This window comes from Leptopilina boulardi, unplaced genomic scaffold, assembly GCF_019393585.1.
Source record: "Leptopilina boulardi isolate dan_hultmark-lab unplaced genomic scaffold, ZJU_Lbou_2.1 LbouV2_300, whole genome shotgun sequence".
Taxonomy (NCBI): domain Eukaryota; kingdom Metazoa; phylum Arthropoda; class Insecta; order Hymenoptera; family Figitidae; genus Leptopilina; species Leptopilina boulardi.
Genome location: NW_026137864.1, coordinates 1906304 through 1929496, shown reverse-complemented (window position 1 = coordinate 1929496; position 23193 = coordinate 1906304). Strand labels below are relative to the sequence as shown.

At 26.5% G+C, this 23193-nt stretch overlaps 1 protein-coding gene across 2 annotated transcripts in view; it reads left to right on the top strand.

The window, feature by feature from the left end:
* The window catches only part of LOC127282535 (uncharacterized), a 70409-nt gene that overhangs the window by 28735 nt on the left and 18481 nt on the right, over positions 1-23193 (top strand). For both annotated transcript variants that reach the window (XM_051306830.1, XM_051306831.1), the window contains exon 2: positions 11465-11525. In XM_051306830.1, the coding sequence (XP_051162787.1) occupies positions 11465-11525 (61 nt within the window). The remainder of the gene's footprint in view (positions 1-11464; positions 11526-23193) is intronic.

The window sequence follows — 23193 nt, the reverse complement described above, 5'->3', positions numbered from 1 at the left end:
TTATTTTTGATGCAAAAAAAAAAAATTATCTTCGTTTCAAAGAAACTTTTTATTTAATTCAAATAAATGTTTTTTTGACACTATATCAATGTCAGAATTTCTTTTATATATAATGCACAAATTTCTTTCATTCAAAGAAAAATTCTTTGAAACTAAGAAGCTTTTTTTATTTTAAAGAAAATTCTATTTCAAATGAAAGAAAACAAGAAAGCAAAGAAATTGGTTTCTTTAAATCAAAGAAATCTTTTCTCTGGGTGTATATAATATATATATATATGTCTAGCGAAAATTTTAGTCTTAAAAAATAATCAAAAACTGCCTACGCTTTAAAAGAATAAAATGTCATATATTTTGATACAACCAAATTATGTTTGGCACATCAAAATAATACTATTTATAAAATCAACCTGTTTTGTTGCGCCAACCAAATTATTTTGTACTAACCAACTATAAAATATTGTTTTTACAACAAAAACATAACTAAAATTTTTTTTCTCATATAGTGGGGCTTTTATTCATGATTATACAATTTACGAAAACGAATAATGCAATGGAAAAATGAATGTCAATAATATAAAGATCATTTCCCCGGCCATTGAGTTTATTATCATGAACACAATCTGAAAAATACCAGAAAGTGAAACACGTTGATGAATTGTCTAGAGTGGCGCGGCACATAGTATACAATGGCCGCTAAAGAAAAACCAGGAACTTTTCAGCATCAATATTTCTCACGTCTGCAATTAAATTGCACACTCGCCTCTAAATCAGCTATATATAAAATAGCCAAATATTATGTAATAATTAAATAGCATTAAATGATGCAAAATAATTATGTAATTTTTGTCTACAGATGAAAATATCTATATATATACATATATATATATAGTATTTTCTCAAACCCAGCGCGAATTATATTCGTTTTGGAATTTATAATAACAAGTTTTAATAATCACAATAATTAAACATAGCTTCACCTTGAGTTTTATAGGCATTTTTCCGTTAATTGTAAAGAAACAACTTCTTCAACTTAAAAATATCCATAAATATATTTATAAATGGAAAAAAAGTTTATGCCCACTTCATAAAATTCTCTTTAAAAAATTTTATGTTTTCTTTAGTATAATTTTTAGAGAATTATCTATTTTCTTAACATTTATGGCACAATATTATAATTTTCACATAATAAGTATCAATTTGTAGATATTTTTTTTTTTACAGAACGCATATGAATATATAATATTACTCCAACTCACCGCAGAAAAAATCTGAACTCATTGTTGTTGTGTATCATTATGAGTTCAGTATCAACTTTGAGTTAATAACAAACTTCACATTGTTTAAAATGATTCTGAATTTGTTTATTTCGATTATGCATAGAGAATGAAATAAAATATTATTTGAAAAATTTTTAAATTTCCCGCCAATATCTATATAGTTTTCTTTTTTTTTTTGTTACACAGTTGGCACACCTATATATTTTTCAATATTTAATTAATTTATTTAATTTTCAGTATTTAATTTCCTGAATTATCGAAAAAATTTTTATGAATTTAGGAAAATTATCTTCGAGAAGGGTTTTTATAGAAATCTCGTTTTAATTAAAACTAGAACTGTAAAGCGCTATTCATAACATTTTCTATCAATGTAAAATTAGCCTTTACTGGGATTCCCCAAAGTATCTCCAAAGTACTTTGATAGGATTTGCAATTAACATTCAATATTTAGAATAGTTTAAATAACAAAACGATAACATTCGGAGAAATGGTATTATGATATTATTCTTGAAATTAAAATATAATTTTTTCAGGTTAAAATAATAGTATCTTGGGTGAGAATTTAAATTTTAATAAAAATAAAAATAAATAAAAGTAATTAATATAAAATTAATAATAAAAATATAATAATGAAAAATATAAAATTTAATTAACTTAAATTTAATTTTTGACTATGTATATATTTTTTTAACATTTTCCTTTCATAAAACTTTTCTTTTAAAATTAGAGTAATTATAAACTTTTTCCATCAATTGAACAATAATTGTAATTTCCAAAAATTGCAGGAAAGTTTCGCTGTCATTGCTATTCATAATAATATAATAATAATAATAATAATAATAATAATAATAATTGTTTTTCTCATGGTGCACTACTATTAGCTTTGAAATATAATACTTGACTGGAAATTTATTGTTGGAGAATAATTATATCTCAAAAGTATTTGGGTAAAAGCAGGTCAATCTTAATAATATTTGAATTGCGATCAAGTGTGACTAAAACTTTCCAATTTAAATCTTTTACTATATATACAATATGTGTATATAACAAATATATATGCATCTTATAATCTATATGTCATAAATTGTTCTTTTTTATTTCTGGATCAAGGGTCAAGCTCGAGAAAAACTTTTCAAATCTAAATTCCCAGAACTTGGTGTATTATATAAAATAGTTTCAATATAATTTGGATAATTACACACGCGTTTAAACACTTTTTTACTTTTTCCACATTTTCTAATTGCTTATATATAGAAGAATTATAATAAACACTGAAAAATATGATGTAAGTTTTTATTTAATTCATTTGAGATATATACGATTATATATTGAGAAATCTTTAGTTTTATATTTACTTTTATATAAAAACTTGGTTTATTGTTTATCCATTTTATAAAAAGAATATAAAAAAAATTTGCCTAAATTTCAATTTGTATAATTTCTTAATAATTCATAGAATTCCTAAAATTTTCATTTGACAAAACTTTAATTTATTCGAACAAAAAGAATTTAGCGCGTACTTTAAAATCAATTTAAATTTTTCACAATTATTAATAATATATTATAATTAAAATTTGAACATAATTATAAAAAAAAACTGTCATTTAAAATATAAGAATATATTATACTTTCTATCTGTTTTCGTGTGTAACGCTTGTTTTCTATTTGCTTTCACAAATAACAAGTTTTCATTTAGGAGCCATCTTTATATATATAATATACATTTTAGATGACTGTACATTTTTTTCTTCTTCTTTTTTTTTTATTACAAAATTCAAAGACAAAATTGCGAAAATATTGAAAAATGCAAGAAACCCACACACGCGCTTTCCTTTTCCCATGAAGTGCTCCATATAAGTCTTGACCCATAAAAAACACATATATGTACGGGTTAATATATTAATTTTTGCAAATCATAAATTTCGATTTTGAAATAGAATGTTGTTGTTTTCTATAATGTCATCACTATTTTAAAATATTGCTTAATATAATGTACAGTAATAATCTTTTGGATTTACTAGACACGTAACTACAAAACTGGCAATATAAAGGAAAATATAGCAAAGAGAGCAAAATCCTGAATTTTCTTTAGGTGGAATTACGATTACCGAATAATCGAGGTCTGTAACATTTACACCACCCAATTTATAGTACCCAGGTGCGAATTGTCGGTCGGCCCATGGTCGGGCCGACCATGTGCATGGTCGGCCCACCTCGGGCAGCCAGAGGTCGGGCCAACTAGCGAATTGATAACGTCGGCCGACCTATGGTCGACTAAGTTGGACCGACTATGGGTACCATAGTCGGGCCGACCAAGGCTGCCCTAGTTGGGCCGACCATCCTTGCCGACGGTCGGCAGCCATAGTCGGGCCGACCATGGCAGCCATAGTTGGGCCAACCTTGGCTGCCGACCATCCAACTTGACGGTCGGCAGCCATAGTCGGCCCGACTAAGGCAGCCGAGGTCGGCCCAACTATGGCTGCCATGGTCGGCCCGACTATGGCTGCCGACCGTCGGCTATGATAGTCGGCCCAACTATGGCAGCCTTGGTCGGCCCGACTATGGCTGCCGATGGTCGGGCCAACTAGCGAATTGATAACGTCGGCCGACCTATGGTCGACTAAGTCGGGCCAACTATGGGTACCATAGTTGGGCCGACCTTGGCTGCCGACCATCCAACTTGACGGTCGGCAGCCATAGTCGGCCCGACTATGGCTGCCATGGTTGGGCCAACCTTGGCAGCTAAAATTTTGCCGACCATAAACATTAAAATATAAAAATTTGTTATACAAATAACATATATTAGTAATCATTTTAAATTCATTATACATTTATTTTATATACTTAAACACTAAACGCAATCGTAAACATACATATATACAAATTAAAATTTTTAACGCTCGCAGGGATCGAACTCGCAACCTAACGCACCGCAGTCTAATACGCTAACCACTACACTACGCAATGACATATGAGTCACGGAGAAAAATAAATGTTATAAGCTACAGCTTGAAAAAAATTAAAGTTAGTAATTCAAAATAATAAATTAATCACATATAACCTTTTTTCTTTTTAAATTAATCAATTACAAGTAAATTAACAAAAACATTTTACATTTGTCTATGGTAGGAGAGAAATTTACTTTATGATGGTCGGCCCAACTATGGCAGCCAAGGTTGGACCGACCTTGGCTGCCAAGGTCGTACCGACCATTGTCCCCCATGGTCGGCCCAACTATGGCAGCCAAGGTTGGCCCAACTATGGCTGCCAAGGTTGTGCCAACCATTTTCCCCTTAGTCGGCCCAACTGTGGCTGCCAAGGTTGTGCCGACCATTACCCCCATGGTCGGCCCAACTATGGCAGCCATGGTTGGCCCAACTGTGGCTGCCATAGTTGGACCGACCATTACCCCCCCTGGTCGGCCCAACTATGGCAGCCAAGGTTGGCCCAACTATGGCTGCCAAGGTTGTGCCGACCATAATCCCCCATAGTCGGCCCAACTATGGCTGCAATGGTCGGCCCAACTGTGACTGCCGACGTCGGCAGCCATAGTCGGCCCAACTTTGGGTGCAAATATTTACCATGGTCGGCCCAACTCTGGCTGCCGACCGGTCGGCAGCCAGAGTTGGGCCGACCATGGGCCGACGAACCAACTCTGGCGGCCGACCGAAATTCGCACCTGGGTAGTTGTAGAAGTAGATATTGAGAGCGTATATAACTTATATTCTATTCTAGAACTTAATCGTAATGACTGCATTCGCTTTTATATATATGGCGATACTAGACACATGAAGGAATCTATCATTCAGTGAAACTCATATTTGTTTCTATAACACCATTAAGTGTACCTCTATTAAGTTCTACATCAAAAATCTCAAATAGCATTTTCCATCTTTATCACTATAAGAACAATTCTGACGTAATTCTCCCATAATTCGAATATTTGAATGAAGTATTTATGTAGATAAAGGAAAAAGTTTTTTTTTATCTTTATTCAAAGATCATAACTTTTTCTTGAATACCCGCAGGAAAAAAAACTATTAAATAAATGCCTTCGGGAATTTCAATTTTAAAGAATGCAGATTGATAATTGACATTCCCAATCAGAATTCAGCGATTTAAATAATCTGAAAAAAAGATTTATTTGATTCAAATAATCGGTTACTTAACTATTATCAAATAAATATTTAATTGAACCAAATAATTTTTATTTAAATTAAATAAATTGTATTTGGACCAATAATTTTTGTATTTGAAACAAATACTATTTAATTGACTATTTAATTTACTAACAATTTATTTGATAATAGTCCAGTAACCGATTATTTAAATCAAATAATTTTTTTCAGTGTAGAAGTTCGTTTTTAATAATTAATTTTCCATTTGTAAGAAAGACAGTAGTAAACTTGGTTGTATCTTTTTCTATTGCAACGTTTTGATGCACATAAGTTAAATCAAAAAGAGATCGTTTTGTGTATAATTTTTAGAAATGATACACGAAACGGTCTCATTTTTTGATGCAAAAAATTTAATCAATTTATATACAATCATGGCCGAATTGAATCGACTCAAAATTAAACGAATTTTTTTCAGATATTTTGGTAATAGTACAATTGCGGAGACCATTTCACTATTTAATTTGAAAATGAAAATAACAGAAAATCAAAGACAATGTGCAATTCGATAATTAAAAAGTGACAGCTTATAAACATAACCTAAAATGCATGAGAAAAAATTTGTCGATAAAATCAATATAGCCGAGCTTTTTAGAAGGTAGATGGCAGTTTTGTTTTTTATAAAAACGATTCAGAAAAAATTTAAAGAAAGAAAATAGATGAGTGCTGCCATCTACCTTCTAAAAAGCTCGGCAATATTGATTTTATCGACAAATTTTTTCTCATGCATTTTAGGTTATGTTTATAAGCTGTCACTTTTTAATTATCGAATTGCACATTGTCTTTGATTTTCTGTTATTTTCATTTTCAAATTAAATAGTGAAATGGTCTCCGCAATTGTACTATTACCAAAATATCTGAAAAAAATTCGTTTAATTTTGAGTCGATTCAATTCGTCCATGATTGATATAAATTGATTAAATTTTTTGCATCAAAAAATGAGACCGTTTCGTGTATCATTTCTAAAAATGATACACAAAACGATCTCTTTTTGATATAACTTATGTGCATCAAAACGTTGCAAAGATTTGATGCAATTTTTGGTCTCAATTTGATACTTTTAGGAAAACTGTGTTAATTTAATGAATGTATTTTGAGAAATATGAATAAGATAAAAAATTGTTAGATACTTTATGAACTCAAAAATAATACATATCATTTTTAATCAACATATACTATTTATTAAATAAAAAACTTTAATTAAAATATTCAAATAAGTGCGTGATATTTTGGCCTAGACGAATTATCAAAATCAGTTCATGTCAATTTAAACCTATATAAAATAGAGTGGTCAAAAATGGTGTTTTTATAGTTTTGCTATATCAATTTTGGCCATGGGCTTTTTTTTAATATTTAAGGTTATTTTCTTGAAATGAACGCTTTTACATAGATATATTTATACATACATAAGAAAAGATTATCAAAATATTGCTTTTAATTTGAAATAATAATTATTTACTTACAAGTGATGTTGTCACGATGTTTATTAGAAAGCATTGAAAAATGTATTGTTTTGCACCATTGACAGTTGCATGTGGTTTTTAATTAATCCATGTGAACTTCTCTCAAAGAAGCATTAATATTAAAGCAAGTGAATACAGTATTCCCAACTTATGTTAAAATTCTATACACTGAAAGAAATTTCATAGGAAAAAATAACAAAATGCGTATTACATTTTAATATATTCTTTTAGAATTTAGGGAAAAGTGTACTTTTTATTAAAATTCAATATACTTTATATTAAAGTTCCAACTTAAAATCTTTTTTCAAATATTAATAATTATTGTAGAAAGAACGTAAAAAGATTACCAATATTTGAAAATATTATATTAAATTCTCATAGAGTTGTTGCATTATATGGAATGTAGCGTTCTAATATTTGTAAAACTTTATACGAAAAATTCAGAATGTCGGAAGAAAAGGGAAAAAAAGTGGAAACTCGGACGTTTCCGTTAATTCTCGGGAGGAAGAGGAGTGAGACTAGGAACAACACATTCACACTTACGATACAGGTTAACACACATACTAATGAACACGCACGTTCATTTCGCTTATACATAGACATTACACGATCGCAACGAAACCTACACTTACAATTCTATACGCATAACGATAAATTTCGCTGGGGGTCGGCATATATCGTTTTCTTATATACTAACTACTGAATATTTTTACCACTTGCGAGAAAGAAGTTTACTTATAATAACTTAATAATAAAAAATAGTTTACTAGTGCCAATGGTGTAATTTTATAGAGGTTACGCTGGGTTCATTTTCATTATTAATTGTTTATATAGATTTTTCTTTTTTTTCAGATTAAAAATTATGATTGTTATAAAAATTTTTATTGCAAATAAAAATTAAATAATTGTAAAGATGACATCAAAAAATAAAAATTAATAAAAATAATAATAAATTTAATAATTAATAATAAATTTATTATTATTAAATAACTTTAATAAAACATTTTTTATAAATTGAAAATAAATTAGGTACGTTCTGCTGGTTAACAACACTTTCGAAAATCGGATCAAGTCGTAGAAGTTCGAGTAGGACACGAAGCCGCAAACAGACAGAACTTCGGTTAAATTCGTAGTCTCTCGGGAAAATCCGTGACTTTTAATATAAAGTTTTACAAAATGTGAAATAAGTATACGGATATATGTTATTTTTCTTACTATTTTGTGAAATTATTTATTATAATATTTCGTATTCTGTGAATTCATAAAGAAAATACTAATTTTTAAAATAAATATACTAATTTTTATTTCTTAAAATAATAGTTACTCTTAAATTCATTATATATTTTCATAAAAACTGTAATAGTAATCAGTATAGGTGCACTTTTTCCCTAAATTGTAACATTTATATTAAACTCTAATATGAGTTTAATACTTAGTAGTATGAATTTTCTTTCAGTGTAAATGTCCCTATAATTTAATAGTAATTTTTAGGAAATTTAATAATACCAACATAAATCTCAAAGTGGCCACAACTGCCCAGGAAAAAAAACTTATTAAATGCACCGTCTAGTGAATCAGACATTTTAAGAATGTGGATTCATTATTATAACGTTTTTAATCGGAATGTAAAATTTTGAATAGGAGTTCGTTTCAATGAGTAATTTCCTATTAATGAAAAATTTAATATATATCTGTATAGACAATTTTCAATCGGATCGAAAAATTTTAAGTTATGTTGTCATATATTTCGCACAAAATTTAATAATTTTTAATACACTGAGAAAAATATCAGCGCTGTGTTACGAACCGTTTGTAAAGTCACAAGTGATTTTTTTAGTATAAAGTAACGTCATGTTGGACGTTGTAAATTTACAAACGATCGTAAATTGACAATCGTTTGTAAAAAGGCAAACTCATTGTTAATAAGCTAATCTTTAGTAAATAAACAAGGCTTGTATTTGTCTCTTTGCAATTTTACAAAACGTTGGTAACTCTACAAAACATACCGTTTTTTTACAAACCATTGGTAACTTTACAACGTCTGACGTGGTCCATTTTTCGAGTCACGTTGGACGTTGTAAAGTTACCAACGGCATTTTTCTCAGTGTAAAATGTAAATGAATTATACGCTGGAGAGTTAGATTTGCTTAATGCTTTTAAAATTGAAAAGATACATATCACTGTCTCTCAACTTACAAAGGTAATGAGAAAGAAAAACTTGAAAAATTGTTTCGCATGTTATCCCTTCCACTACTTTTGCGGATAACCAGAATCGGAAGTGATGAAAAAATATGATTTACTATTGATCAAAAATGAGCGGGATCTTTTAATTTTAAGAATAAAGATATTCAAATAATGTTCTACAACATTATATTTGGCAGGCATGAAACGTTCTAAAAACGTTTTTAAAACGAACTCTTCCATATAAAATCTCAGATCAATCCATTCAATATTTTAACAGTAAACTTCAAAAAAAAAAATTAACATTATAAACCTAACAATCACATATATACTGTTAACTAATTGAGATAATAGTATGTATACCTACTAATCTTATTTGCAAATGATGTAATGCTAGCGCGTGGAAAAAAAAGAATTTAGAATTAAGATTAATCATAGAGATATAAAAGATTTATAAATATACGGATTTAGGAAGATATTGTTGGAAATTTATTCAGTAAATGAGAGAGTAGTTCGTGTGTTCTCATTCAATTAATTGTGACATGTGTATTGTTGTAGAATATATAGGTACTAAGCCTTGAAAGTCGTCATGGCACAAACACTTTTATTCTCTCCTTTCTCTCACAACCAAACTAATGATTAATGTATGTAATACCTCTGTATTCAAACAGGAGGAGCTGTCAAGAAACGTGATATCCTTGTTAATACTTGTCCCTATGTCGACGATCCCTAGAATTTGATATCATCTTCGACGGATGAAAAAAAAAGATGAGAATACAAAAAAGAATTTTGTTTTTTAATATGCAAAACTGACATACATTTTTTTTTTCAATTGAATTTTTGTCATTTTTTTAAGCATGTTCACCAAACATTATTACATATATACATTTACTATTTTTCCATTTAAATATATAATAGTTATTCATAAGGTTGTCATCTATTCAGCTATTATTATATATCTATTTTTTGTTTTGTCACCTATTTTGGGTTTGACATGCATAACTTTTCACATATATTTTAAACTTTTTAATTTTAATTCCTTTTTTCCTCCTACAGCACCGAAACTTTCCTGAAAATTTAATTGTGTAAAGATTTAAATGACTCGATTAAATAAATGTTCAAGAAAGTTTCGCGCTAAACATTTATTCAAATGGAACATTTAAATCTTTACATATAACTTTCAATAAACATTGCTAATAACTAATATACACATTCATGCACTCCAAAAAGAAGTGTCTTAATATAAGATGTTTTGGTAGTAACTTTTAAGACGTTTTGGTAGTATCTTTTTAGTTATTTAAAGTGTCTTATTTTAAGATGTTATAATAGGAATAAAGCATCTATAAACATTAAAATTAACATATTCTTCTAAGATGGAAGCGAATGGAAGATACCATTTCCATTTTAACATCTTGTTTTAAGATATTAAGAAGATATTTATTTTTGCAATGTGTTTTTTTTAACAATTTTCCAAAAAATTAAAGAAATATTAATGAAATGCGCGCGTTTTCTCTAAATCAGGAAAAAAAATTATGCAACGAAAACGAAAGTAATTTCTCTACGCTTTCAAATTAAAAATACATTCATTATTCGAAGAAAACGCAGTAAAAAAAAATACATACTTTTGTTTATTTCATGTATGATAATTAATTTTAGTTAATTATATTTTTATTGTCTTATACTGAAGTAGTCTGTTTTTTTTTTATGAATTTTCAAATTTTAATTATTCTATTAGACAAACAGTAAACAAATTGGTCCAACTCTACATTTTTTCGAATTTTATACGCGCACTAATTTATTTAAATTAATAAAAGAATACAAACTTAATTAAATTATAAATAAAATGATATTGAAATAATAACATTTATATAAATGTAAATAAATTTCTAAAACATTAAGTTTAGTATTAAAAAAAAAAATAAGAAAAAAAAATATTTATGTAACGAATTATGTTAACGGCATTAAATTTAAATTTAATAAGTTATATTTTTCGAAATTGAAAATTTGGAAACAAATACGATAGGGACAAAAACGAACTAACTTTTTGAGCAATCGTAATAAAACGTTACGCTATACGATTATTGCTCTGCTTTCGAAAATTAAATAATTGTAATTATGTGAAAGGTTCAATATTGTCATGCAGGAAGTTACAAGTCGCAATATATATATATATCGCAGAGAGTCTTGTTTCCTGAATGACTCGTATAACGGGATCAAGGCGTCGCTAAAATTTTATATGTATTTTTATAGTATATATATATATATATATATATATATATATATATATATATACGTGAGTTCCTTAATCACATAAATGCCTGCGCACTCCTTGCAATTCACTAATGCAAGTCACGATTCTTTTTTTCAGAAGGTGCGGGCTCTTACTCTGGTTTTATGGCTGGGACTCGTTCTTGCATTCGTACAAAATGGTGAGCTTCATTTTCAATGTTAATTATATCTCTCTCGACCAAATTCGATCACTGTCGTAACATCGAGAAAATAAATACACTCTTAAAAAAAAAAAAAAAACGTTTCGATGCATTCAAAAATAGGAAAATAGTATATTTATTTATTATATTATAATGTTATTTTTTTCATTTTACTTCACAATATTTTTATATTGTTTAAAATTTTTAATATTCTTCTTAAATTTTTTACTATTTTTGATAAAAATAATAAATTTTATCATCAGTAAGAGTGTGCAAAAAAAAAAAAAAATCGAAATCCTTGTAATAAAAAAAAAACTTTCCTCAGTGTTTTCAAATTAACTTTCTAGCACGGAAGCACGCTGTATGAGATTCATTCTGACTGTATATCTATATTATGAAATATCCTCTGTGAGAAAATGCTATATATGAAAGAAACCATAATTTACAAATGTCTGGAAGATAAAAAAAAAAAAGTTAAAGAGAGACAGTTTTCGTTTTTCAAACAATTAATATCTTCCTTTTATTTTTATTATTATTATTATGATCGGAAATCGAAATTGATGATTCATATGTGTATACCGCAGATAATTTCAAATACTTCGACAGTCGTTAAAAAAAGAAAACAATATAAACAAAAAAATGATTGAACTTTTACATTTTTTGTGCCTGAATCATTATAACCATGAGACTGCATTCTGATATTGTTAAAAGATATTTATTTTCCATATGATGTTCTATATTAAGTTTCAATGTCACAATTCAATGTTATATATATATATCCTTCATATTTCATCACTGAAATTGATGATTCATGTATCAGACAATATCAAATTCTTTCGCCGGTATGAAAAGAAGATATAATTAATTTAATTTGATATATTTTTTAAAGTCATTAAAAATCTCTTGGACATATTGGGAATTTTTAATAATTAGACTCATAAGAAATATTTAAAAGAGTATAACCAATAAAAATGAACAGCGAAATAATTAATTTAGTTAAAATACATATAACAAATTATTATTATTGTCATTATACTTATTATAATTATAATAATAATTACAATCTGGTTTTTTTTTTTTTTTTTTTTTTTTTTTTTTTTTTTTTTGTTGATGAACAAAATAGGCATATTCACAAGTTTGAAAAATGAAAAATTTAACTTTAAAAAAACTTTTTATGTGTATATGAAAAAGTAAGTTGCATATTATTAATTTAATAGTGTTAATAAATTGAGGATGATTGCAATAAGTTATAGTAATGAGCAATAAACTTTGAAAACAAAACATTCCAAATGACTTTCACTATGCCAGATTTCAGCGATTTGCTTAATGAATGCCTGTTATTCAAAGTCAGAAAAGCGACTACTGAAGTTTTAAGTAGTAACGGCCTTTCTTAGTACGGCACGCCTTCCTTAGAGAAATTTCCACTCTCCAGATGTCTTTTGGTTTACTATAATATATTGCATATAATAATTATTATTGTAAGAGAAAATTATTGTAAAATAAAAAAAGGAGTCATCATAATTTCAATATTTGTTATAAAGCATTTTCCAATGCAAAGAATTAATTTAATTTTGTATTGTGAAAAAAAAATTATTTTTTGCTCAGTCTTTTTTTTATATTTACGAAAAAATTATCAATTATAAATATGAGGCAAAATTCCTGAAATGTCCGAACAAAAAATTAAAAGTTCTCGAATTTAATCCATACTTTTCTAAAATGTTGTTATTGTTGGTGAAAGTCTAAAAATCAATTATTATTGAATTTAATAAAATAGTTTTTGAATTACAACGTTTTTAATTTTTGACTTTTGAAAAAAAAAATTTTTTTCAATATACAATATTTATAAGTAGAATGCATAAAAGTTAACATATATATAATGATTTTTAAAGCTTTTTTGACGGGCTACACGCTGTTAATAAAATTTTTTTTTTTAAATAACATTTGACCTTGAAATTCAAGGTCAAAATGTTAATTTACGTTTATCTCAAAATCGGATTTTTTAAAATTATTTTTAACTATCTCAATGGAAAGCTTGACTAATTTCCTACAAAACATGTAATTTTCAGAGTGGGATCTTTTAAAGTTTTTGAGATATTAATTAATTAATTAATTAATGTTTATAACAAATGAAATATTTTACAAACGAATAAAGTTACCGTAATTCTGAAGTTAGTAATTGAAAGTTAACGTAATTCCGCATCCAACGAGCCCTATATGAAGTATTTTGGATAAGTAGATTGTTAATAAACAATTAGTTAACATTGTAATTGTTTATTAACAATCTATTTATCCAAAATACTTCATATAGGGCTCGTTGGATGCGGAATTAGCTTAACTTTCAATTTGTTATTTTAGATTTACGATAACTTTATTTGTTTGTAAAATATTTTATTTTTTACTAACAACAAGCATCCAAAAGCCCTATATGCAGTATTTTTGTTCAATTTTAGTTAAATAACAATAAAAAATGAAATATCTTACAAACAAATAATCTTATCGTAAATCTAAACTAACCAGTTGAAAGTTAAGCTAATTCCGCATCCAACGAGCCCTATATGAAGTATTTTGGATGAGTAGATTGTTAATAAACAATTGCAATGTTAACTAATTGTTTATTAACAATCTACTTATCCAAAATACTTCATATAGGGCTCGTTGGATGCGGAATTACCTTAACTTTCAATTGGTTAGTTTAGATTTACGATAACATTATTTGTTTGTAAGATATTTCATTTGTTATAAACATTAATTAATTAATTAATTAATATCTCAAAAACTTTAAAAGATCCCACTTTGAAAATTACATATTTTGCAGGAACTTAGTCAAGCTTTCCATTGAGAGAGTTAAAAATAATTTTAAAAAATCCGATTTTGAGATAAACGTAAATTAACATTTTGACCTTGAATTTCAAGGTCAAATGTTATTTAAAAAAAAAATTTTTATTAACAGCGTGTAGCCCGTCAAAAAAGCTTTAAAAATCATTACATATATGTTAACTTTTATGCATTCTACTTATAAATATTGTACATTGAAAAAAATTTTTTTTTTCAAAAGTCAAAAATTAAAAACGTTGTAATTCAAAAACTATTTTATTAAATTCAATAATAATTGATTTTTAGACTTTCACCAACAATAACAACATTTTAGAAAAGTATGGATTAAATTCGAGAACTTTTAATTTTTTGTTCGGACATTTCAGGAATTTTGCCTCATATACAAAGTGTTTCAAAAGTATGGAAACTTGCAAATATCTCGAAAAGTATGCATTTTCGTGATACTTCTTTTTTCAATGTTGGGTCCCGGGACCAATTTTTTGGGTTCAAAAATGTAGATTTTTTTTTTTTTTTTGAACAACTTTTGTTTTAGATATTTTTTACGAAAATGCGTACTATTCGAGATATTTGAAAGTTTCCATACTTTTGGAACACCCTGTATATAATTTTTAAACAATCATAACGTATTGGAAACGTTTGTCGTGACGTCACTAACAAATATGGTCGAAGATGCCGGGAATGTTATGTTTTGTATGGTAAATTTACTTTTTTTAAAGCATTTTATATTTTAAACATAAATTAAAAACCGTTTTACTATATATGTTGTTTACATCTGACACATGTAAATATATAAAATTTAAATGTAATGTAAAAATTTTAGAATCTCTTCCATTATATTAGAGAACGCAAATATAGATTGAAATTCTGTTTTTTTAATAACATAAAAGAGAACTTAAGGGGGAAAATGGCAAAGTTACATTTGACGTAACAATTGACAATAATTAGACAAAACAATAACCATTTTATTTTATTTGTTAAAAATATTTTAAACCCTTGTTTAAATTTATAATTTTATTTATAAATGTAGTAATATTTTGTATACAAAATAACAATTTACAACTTGATTTTTGTGTTTTTTTTTTAATTTACCCACTTCTTTTATATATCTGTTTCTGACATTATTTATAATTTGACATTTACTTCCAAGTAAAAGAATTACTTTTTTTTCATCAAAAGGTTTTGTTTTAATTGTTGCTCTAAAATGAGAATCAGTAGTAAATTTCATTTCATACAAAATATTTGTGAATCCAAATAGTAGATATACAGCAAATCTCGTGGCAGACGTTATATTTGTTGAAGTTAGTGTAAATTTTTGCAAAATAATTTTTTTTTCCCCAAAAATATTCACTATTAACAATATTAGTATAGGTTTTGAATCGGTATGAAATAATGTCAATTTAAAATCATCTATTAAATCATCAAACTGTCTTATTGCTAATTTATATATAGTGCAAGTTTCATTAGTTTCGCTTCACGTGTATCTCCAATTATCCTTCTATCACCTAATGTCATAAAATTTCATATATAGCATAATAATCTTCAAATGTAACCGAAAAACCTGCTTTTTGTTCATTAAAATTTTGAATTATATCCTCTAACGATGATTTTTCTTCTATTTTACATCTTTCTCACTGCAAAAAGAAGTATTTTATTTTAAGATGTTTTGGTCGCCTTTTTAAGATGTTTTTTATAACTTGCTTCTAAGTTATCTAAAACAACTTAAAATGCATTAGTTTCTATAAGATATAAGATGGATAGGAAAATACTTTTGGTAACTTGCTTCCAATGTATCTTATAATAAGATACTTCTTTTTGCAGTGCTCTGTATGAATAAATTGAATTGATTCTATATTCACCATCAGAAATTGTTAGATTATTGTTTTCTATAATTATATCGTATCTCAGTTTATTCAAAAGATTGGGATTGTCTATTATACAGCTTTTACTCTAATCAGATACTTGAAATTTTTTGATAATTATTATCCATCTTTCGACAAAGTAAGATACAAATGTTTCATCATCTAGAAATTTATGTATATTTTTTTAATTCATTATGAATTTCTTCTTCAGATGCATGTTTTCCATCAATGATTACTTTATTTTTTAAAAATTTTACTGCTTTCTCTTTTAAATGAAATTGTTTAATAAAACGCCAATGTCTTAAGCAATCATTAGAATGTTTCGTTTGTTCTAAATATTCATTATTTTTGTACAGTTTTCATTCTCGTGACGATTAATCCATATTCCAGAAAATTGAATTTTTTTAGTGTCACTTTGTAGTTGGATATTAATTTCATATACAATATTATTAGTTTCAAATTCAAAACTCACATTATTTATTCTAATATACGATTTCCTAAATATATAACTTTTGTTACTAAATTAATACTTTTTTAAGTTATAGAAATTGTTTTAAATTTAGGTTGTTCTAAATGTAAAGAAATTTGTGTATAAAGAATGTCAATATTTTTTCTAGTTTGTGTTGAAATTTCGGATACGTTACGTGACATTATACTGATTCAACAATTGTTTTGAGAATCATTTTCATCATAAATATTGTTTCAATAGTTGTTCCGTAAAATGATAGAAGAACTCTTGTATTTAGGTGTATTATTTGTGAAGAAATATCATTATTAAATTTATTTACAAATTTTATATTATTTTGTTCACACACAAGTTTTCCTCATTGTTATTAACGGGTTCTGATAAACAAGGATAAAATGGTAACAATGACATAATCCAAATTCCCTCCGCCATTCATAAATATTATTTTCAAAATTCGAAGTTAAATAGATCTTAAAACGTTCTTTTTTGTACTTCATTAATTCTTTACAAAGTTTATTTACCCCTTCATTGTCAGATTTTAAAATAATTCTTTTAGCAAATCTTACAAATGTTTCAAGATATGAACCAATTTGTTTTTGAAATAATTGTGTACCATTGGCTAATTTAATAAGTTTAACAGTGTAATTTTTTCGTATTAAAGCATAGTAGTCTGAAGTTTTGTTATTAGTGTAAAAAAATTTACATAAATCATAGGATAAATATGACAAATTATTAAAATTACCATTTATCATTTCATTATTAGGAACAAATAATTTTATTATAACACCAAGAAGATTATCAATGAAAGATTCTTTAAAATATTGTTTCGTTATTCCCAAATCATATTTCCCATATATTTTAGCTAAATTATGAATTTCAGCCATATAGGACTCATTTTTATTGGGTAAAACAACAACAGAAGTACATTCAACATTTTCGTTTAATTGAACATAAACTGAAGTTCTACTGTCTCTCTGTGTTTTATTCAATGAACTGCAATTTAATTTTACATTATGGGATTTTTCCATTGCAACGTACGATTTTTAAAATGAGAAAATCCTAAGTGCAATTGATATGTATAGTCATTTTTTAATTGATATTCTATTAGGTTGTAAGTATTGACAATGTATTGAAGAAAATTATAATAAGCCATCTCCCAATGATGAGGATTGAAAATTACATTTATTATGTTTTCCTGTTTTCTTTGATTTTTAGGAGAAACAAAAGAACTGGTAGAGCAAAAACTCTTAAAATTAGAAAATCTACTGTATTATAGTCAATTAAATTCCACATTATGTGTCCTATTATCAAAAATTCATCAAACAAATTTTAATGGAAATATTAAAAATTATTATTATTTTTGACATTAGAATAATAGGAGTTATTTATTCTTCCAAGACGAAGATACATTGAACCAGCTTGTGCAAAAATATAATCAAGAGACAATATATAGAGATTTGATGTTAGTTCAGGAAAAATTGGTAAAATTATATCTGTATATATTCTATTGACTGCTAATTCAGTGGGATTTGAATTAGTTCCATATTCATTTTCGAATGTTTCATTTTTAAGTGTTTCTTTCATTATTCTTAAAATATAATCAAATTTTAAACTTTCCCCCTTTCGAATTGTTTCGGCCAAAAATCCATAAATATTTCCATATTTGTCAAATACAAGAGAACTAATGATATATTTAAACATTAATAAAAATTTCATCCACTAAAAAAAAGGTTTGGTATTGACAACCAAACGTTTGGTTGGTATTTAAGCAACTAAATTTTTTTTGTTGAATCAACAAAATTTTAATTCTCTCAATCAAAATTTGTTTGACACAACCAAAATTAGAAAAAAAGGATTTTTGTTGTTCTAACTAAAGTTTGATTGGGACAACCAAAATTTTGTTGATTTAACAAAAAAAATTTTGGTTGCTTAAATACCAACCAAACGTTTGGTTGTCAATACCAAACCCTTTTTCCAGTGCAGCTTCTTCATTATCTTCTTCTCCGTATAGATCACTACCTTGTAATAAATTGCGAATTAATTTTTTTAACATTGTTAAATTATCATGATGATCTTCCAAATAATCATAAAGTGCATTAACAATTGGAATTTGTTTATTTCGATTGTCTTCGACCAAATATTTTTCAGTGAACAAAAATTACTAAGTATGTTTAAATAATTGAAAACTGGTATAAGTTGTACGGTTGCTAGTGGACTTCTTGAAATTAATATATCCATTTTTTTGTATTTCTTTACTCTAATTCATTCATCAAAATTTTAATTTTTTTAGATATAAGTATGTAAAATAAATTTTAATTAAATATTTGTTATCACTCGTGAAACTTGTACAATCATTAACAGACAGTATTATTTCTGTTAATATCTAAACCCTTGAAAAAAGGGCCACTTAATAATAAAATTATACCTAAAAACAATATTATGTCGTAGTTCAGGTGTAACCTAAAATGAAAAATAGGTTTTTAGATCTGAATCTGAAAGTTTTCCTTATTTCGGCAGCTTTTTATCCTCCAAGAAGAAATTTAAAAAAAACTATATTTATTATTATTATTATTATTATTATTATTATTATAACATGAATTTCTTCAAAAGAAAAATAGTAATAATTGGTATATATTTTAATATTATTTTTTTTTAATGAAATATTGAATAACAAAAAAAAAGATTGTTTTTTATTTTACTCCTCTAAAAAAACAAATTATTATCATTATAATATAATATAACGAAACATTTAATTTTTATAATAAAATAAAAATTTTCCTTATGTGTCAAAATGCTTCACTTTTCCATAAAATATAAAATGTAAAACTATCTCCATTTCTAAAACTATAAACAATTTTCTCGAAAATATATGTGAACAATTCCTAACTAATAAAAGCAGAAAAAATTTTAATGTGAAAGTAATGTTATTGTAAAAATACAATTCAGTAATTATCTTAAATAATAATAATAACAGTAATAACAACAACAATAATAATAAAATATAATAATTATTATATTTATAATAATAATAATTTTTTTTTTTTTTTTTTTTTTTTTTTTTATTAGGAGGAAACGGAAAAAATGCTTTTACGCACGCTGTGTAGGACTCAAGATAACCATGGTTCTTTCCAGGCAACTAATACCCACTAAAAACCACAGAGAAAGTCCTTAGCTTTTTCTCTGAAAACCCCCTATTTCCTCGCCTACCAAAAACTCCCGGTATCGCTTTCGCATTTCATCAGGAGTTTGGCAAAATGGCGGTGTTTAGCCGAGCTTCGGCTTCTTCTTTTTTCTTTTCTACCAGCCTGGGTTTATAATCTTTTTTATTTTATTCGTCAGTATATAAAATTAAATAAATAAAACAAAACAACATATATATATATATTTTACATATCTTGATCTTCGAGTTTTTTCGTTGTTAGAATTTCATGGACGTATGTGTCGACACTGTTCCAATTATTTTCTGTCTTAAGCATTAAATCTATAATTGTTTCAACTGAGAGAAGTTCTCCTAGTTGAAGTTCTAATTTCCTTCTGATTTCCGCCCATCTATTGCACTCGAAAAACGTGTGTCTTACATTATCAGTCGTGTTTAGGCAGTATATGCAGTCTCCGATTTCGATTTTTGCCATTTTATGCAGATAGTGTCGGAAATATCCGTGCACTCCCAGACCCTAAGCCACTCCACCTCGACACGGTATAATAATAATAATAATAATAATAATAATAATAATAGTAATAAATAATAAAAAATAATAAACTTTACATACATTCATTTTTAATGAATCTAATGGTTAATGGTTGTGATTCAACTAAAATGGATCAAAAAATCCATTATAATATTAATAATTTAAAAAAAAAAAATTTTAAATCCTCATTTTTAAATAATTTAATTTTTTACACAACTTTTTTCAAATTATAAAAATTTCTTATTAATGCTAACAGAAATGATCCTTTATTTGATTCACAACTATTCATAAAATTTAATTCCTCAGAATTAATTGATAAAATAAATTCTGATGAGGGAATCGGTACCTATTCCGAAACATTAAAGATGTTTCTTAATATCTTTTACTTGTCCTATAAAAAGCCATTAAACCAAATTTTACTATATTTATTTTTTAATACTCTAATCCGATATACTTTATCATTCACAAAATTATGTCAAAAGTTTTTCATTAAAAAATCAAGATCCAATCAAGATCTTCATCATTAAATACCTATATGTTTAGTGCCTGAGAGAAATTTTATAGAAATTGTGTGTTAAGAATGAATGAGAATTTCTATTATAATGGAGGAGAAATGTGGACATATACATATGTATATATAAATATTATTTCCGTAAACATATTCTGATCACCATGAGAAATTCTCTACATCGTCAGGTGCATGAACCTTAAAATGGGTTTCAATTGCCTTTTACCATGACCTTACAGATGACGATTATAACAGGTGAAAGCTTTAGAAGCACAGACAAGAAGATCCATTTGTATATTATACCTCAGGTGACTCGGTCGCATACCTGAAAAAGAAAGTGAAACCAATAATTTTTGGTTTATATTATTTTATTTTTTTATTTTAATTTGTTTTCATATATTTACATGTAAATATAAATAATTAATAAATAATTTTTTATTAATTAAAATTAATTATAATAATTAATTTTTTTTCAAGTATAAAATTTTTTTTTATTGTAATATATATTTTTGTTATTAGGGTGATTCTTTCAAAAAGAACAAATTATTTGTGCACAATTTTTGAACGAGGTTTTTGTTAAAAAATAATAACATTAATTTCAATTAATAAACATTCTCCCAGCCATACGATAAAATTCAACAAATTTTTATGGGATCACTAAAGAAAATTTCAAAAAAAAATGACAAACAACTGAATTATTGAATGAAAACTAGTGTTAAAACTCCATTCCGTAACATCAGTTTTTATTCAATATTTCAGTTATTTTACCTTTTTTTAAAATTTTCTTTAGTGGTCTGATTGAAAATTGTTAAATCCTAACGTATGGCTGACAGAATTTTAAATAATTTCAATTAATTTTCATATTTTTTAACAAAATATCTTAAAAGCGTAATTTGTCCTTTTTGAGAGAATCACCCTATAATGGAATTATTTGAATTAGTAATTAGTAATTAGTAATATCAAGTGACATAAATTCAAATCTTTCGAAACATTATTGAATATAAATTTTATTTATAATTTTAATTTGATCCAATTATATTTTAGTATTATTTTTGTTTTTATACTTATACCTATCACTGGACATTTTGCACAGGGTAATGGAAACTCAAAAGTTGTACACAGGGATGTGTTGCTAAATTATAAAGTGGAACGTCCCAAATGTTACATTCCACTTTATAATTTAGCAACACATCCCTGTGTACAACTTTTGAGTTCTGACAGACAAAATATAACACCAGTGCCATTTTTTCCTTATCATATACACTGAGAAAAATATGCTCTTAAATCAACAGCATTTCTGCCACAGGTATAAAAATTATTGATTCAAAAGCATATGCTATTAAATTTGTAAAATATTTTATAGATTCTATAGCATTATGCTTTTGAATTAATAATTTTTATTACCTTTGGCAGAAATGCTATTTATTCAATAGCATATTTTTCTCAGTGTACATTTTCATAAGAACAGAAAATTAAAAAATACTTTCAAAATCCTATAGTTTCATAATCTGCTTCACTTACATAATTTTCAAAAATTTCATTATCTTTTTCTCTTAAATCTTCAAATTATAATTTATTCCACTAATATATATATATATATGTATTAGCATATGATTATAAGCGTGATTTATGATATTTGAGAATGAAGAAAAAGTAGATATGTGTTATATAATAGAGCCGATGATCTCTACTAGGTAAAATTTGTAAACCCTTGACTCTATTTTGTATATCTGCATGCAAATTAGAAACCAAGAAATTAGCGCTACAAATTTTAAAGTGTGTTAAATTTGATTTGAAATCGTATAAAGCGGCAAATTATATTTTTTATTTCTCTCAAAAGAATCGTAGGAATTTAAAAATTACGTAAGAACTATATACTATGGAAGCACCGCTATATGTAACTCAATTAATTCATGAATTATAAATGTTCACCAATATAAGGAGACAAGAGTCTAATGATCTTAAAATCCATTTGTTGATTTTGTTTCTTTCACAAGTGTATTATATAGAGGAACGAAAGTTTATATCGTGTCTCAATTTCTCCAAGGCACAGTTTCTCCAGGCCATTTACGATGACGCGTCGTGTGCGAAATATTTATAAAGCATTTTCCTGTGTATGCAGTTGATATTATAATGGTATTAATTTAATGTATATGTGTATATACTTATAAATGCATTTTAGAATCTCCGTGAACAAATGTCAAGCTTCATTTAATATGCGGCTGAATTGAAGAAAAGTGTGGGTTGTATTTCTTTTATTTTCAATATGTAATTCTTCAAAAAAATCTTCAAATTCATTTTTATTTATCGT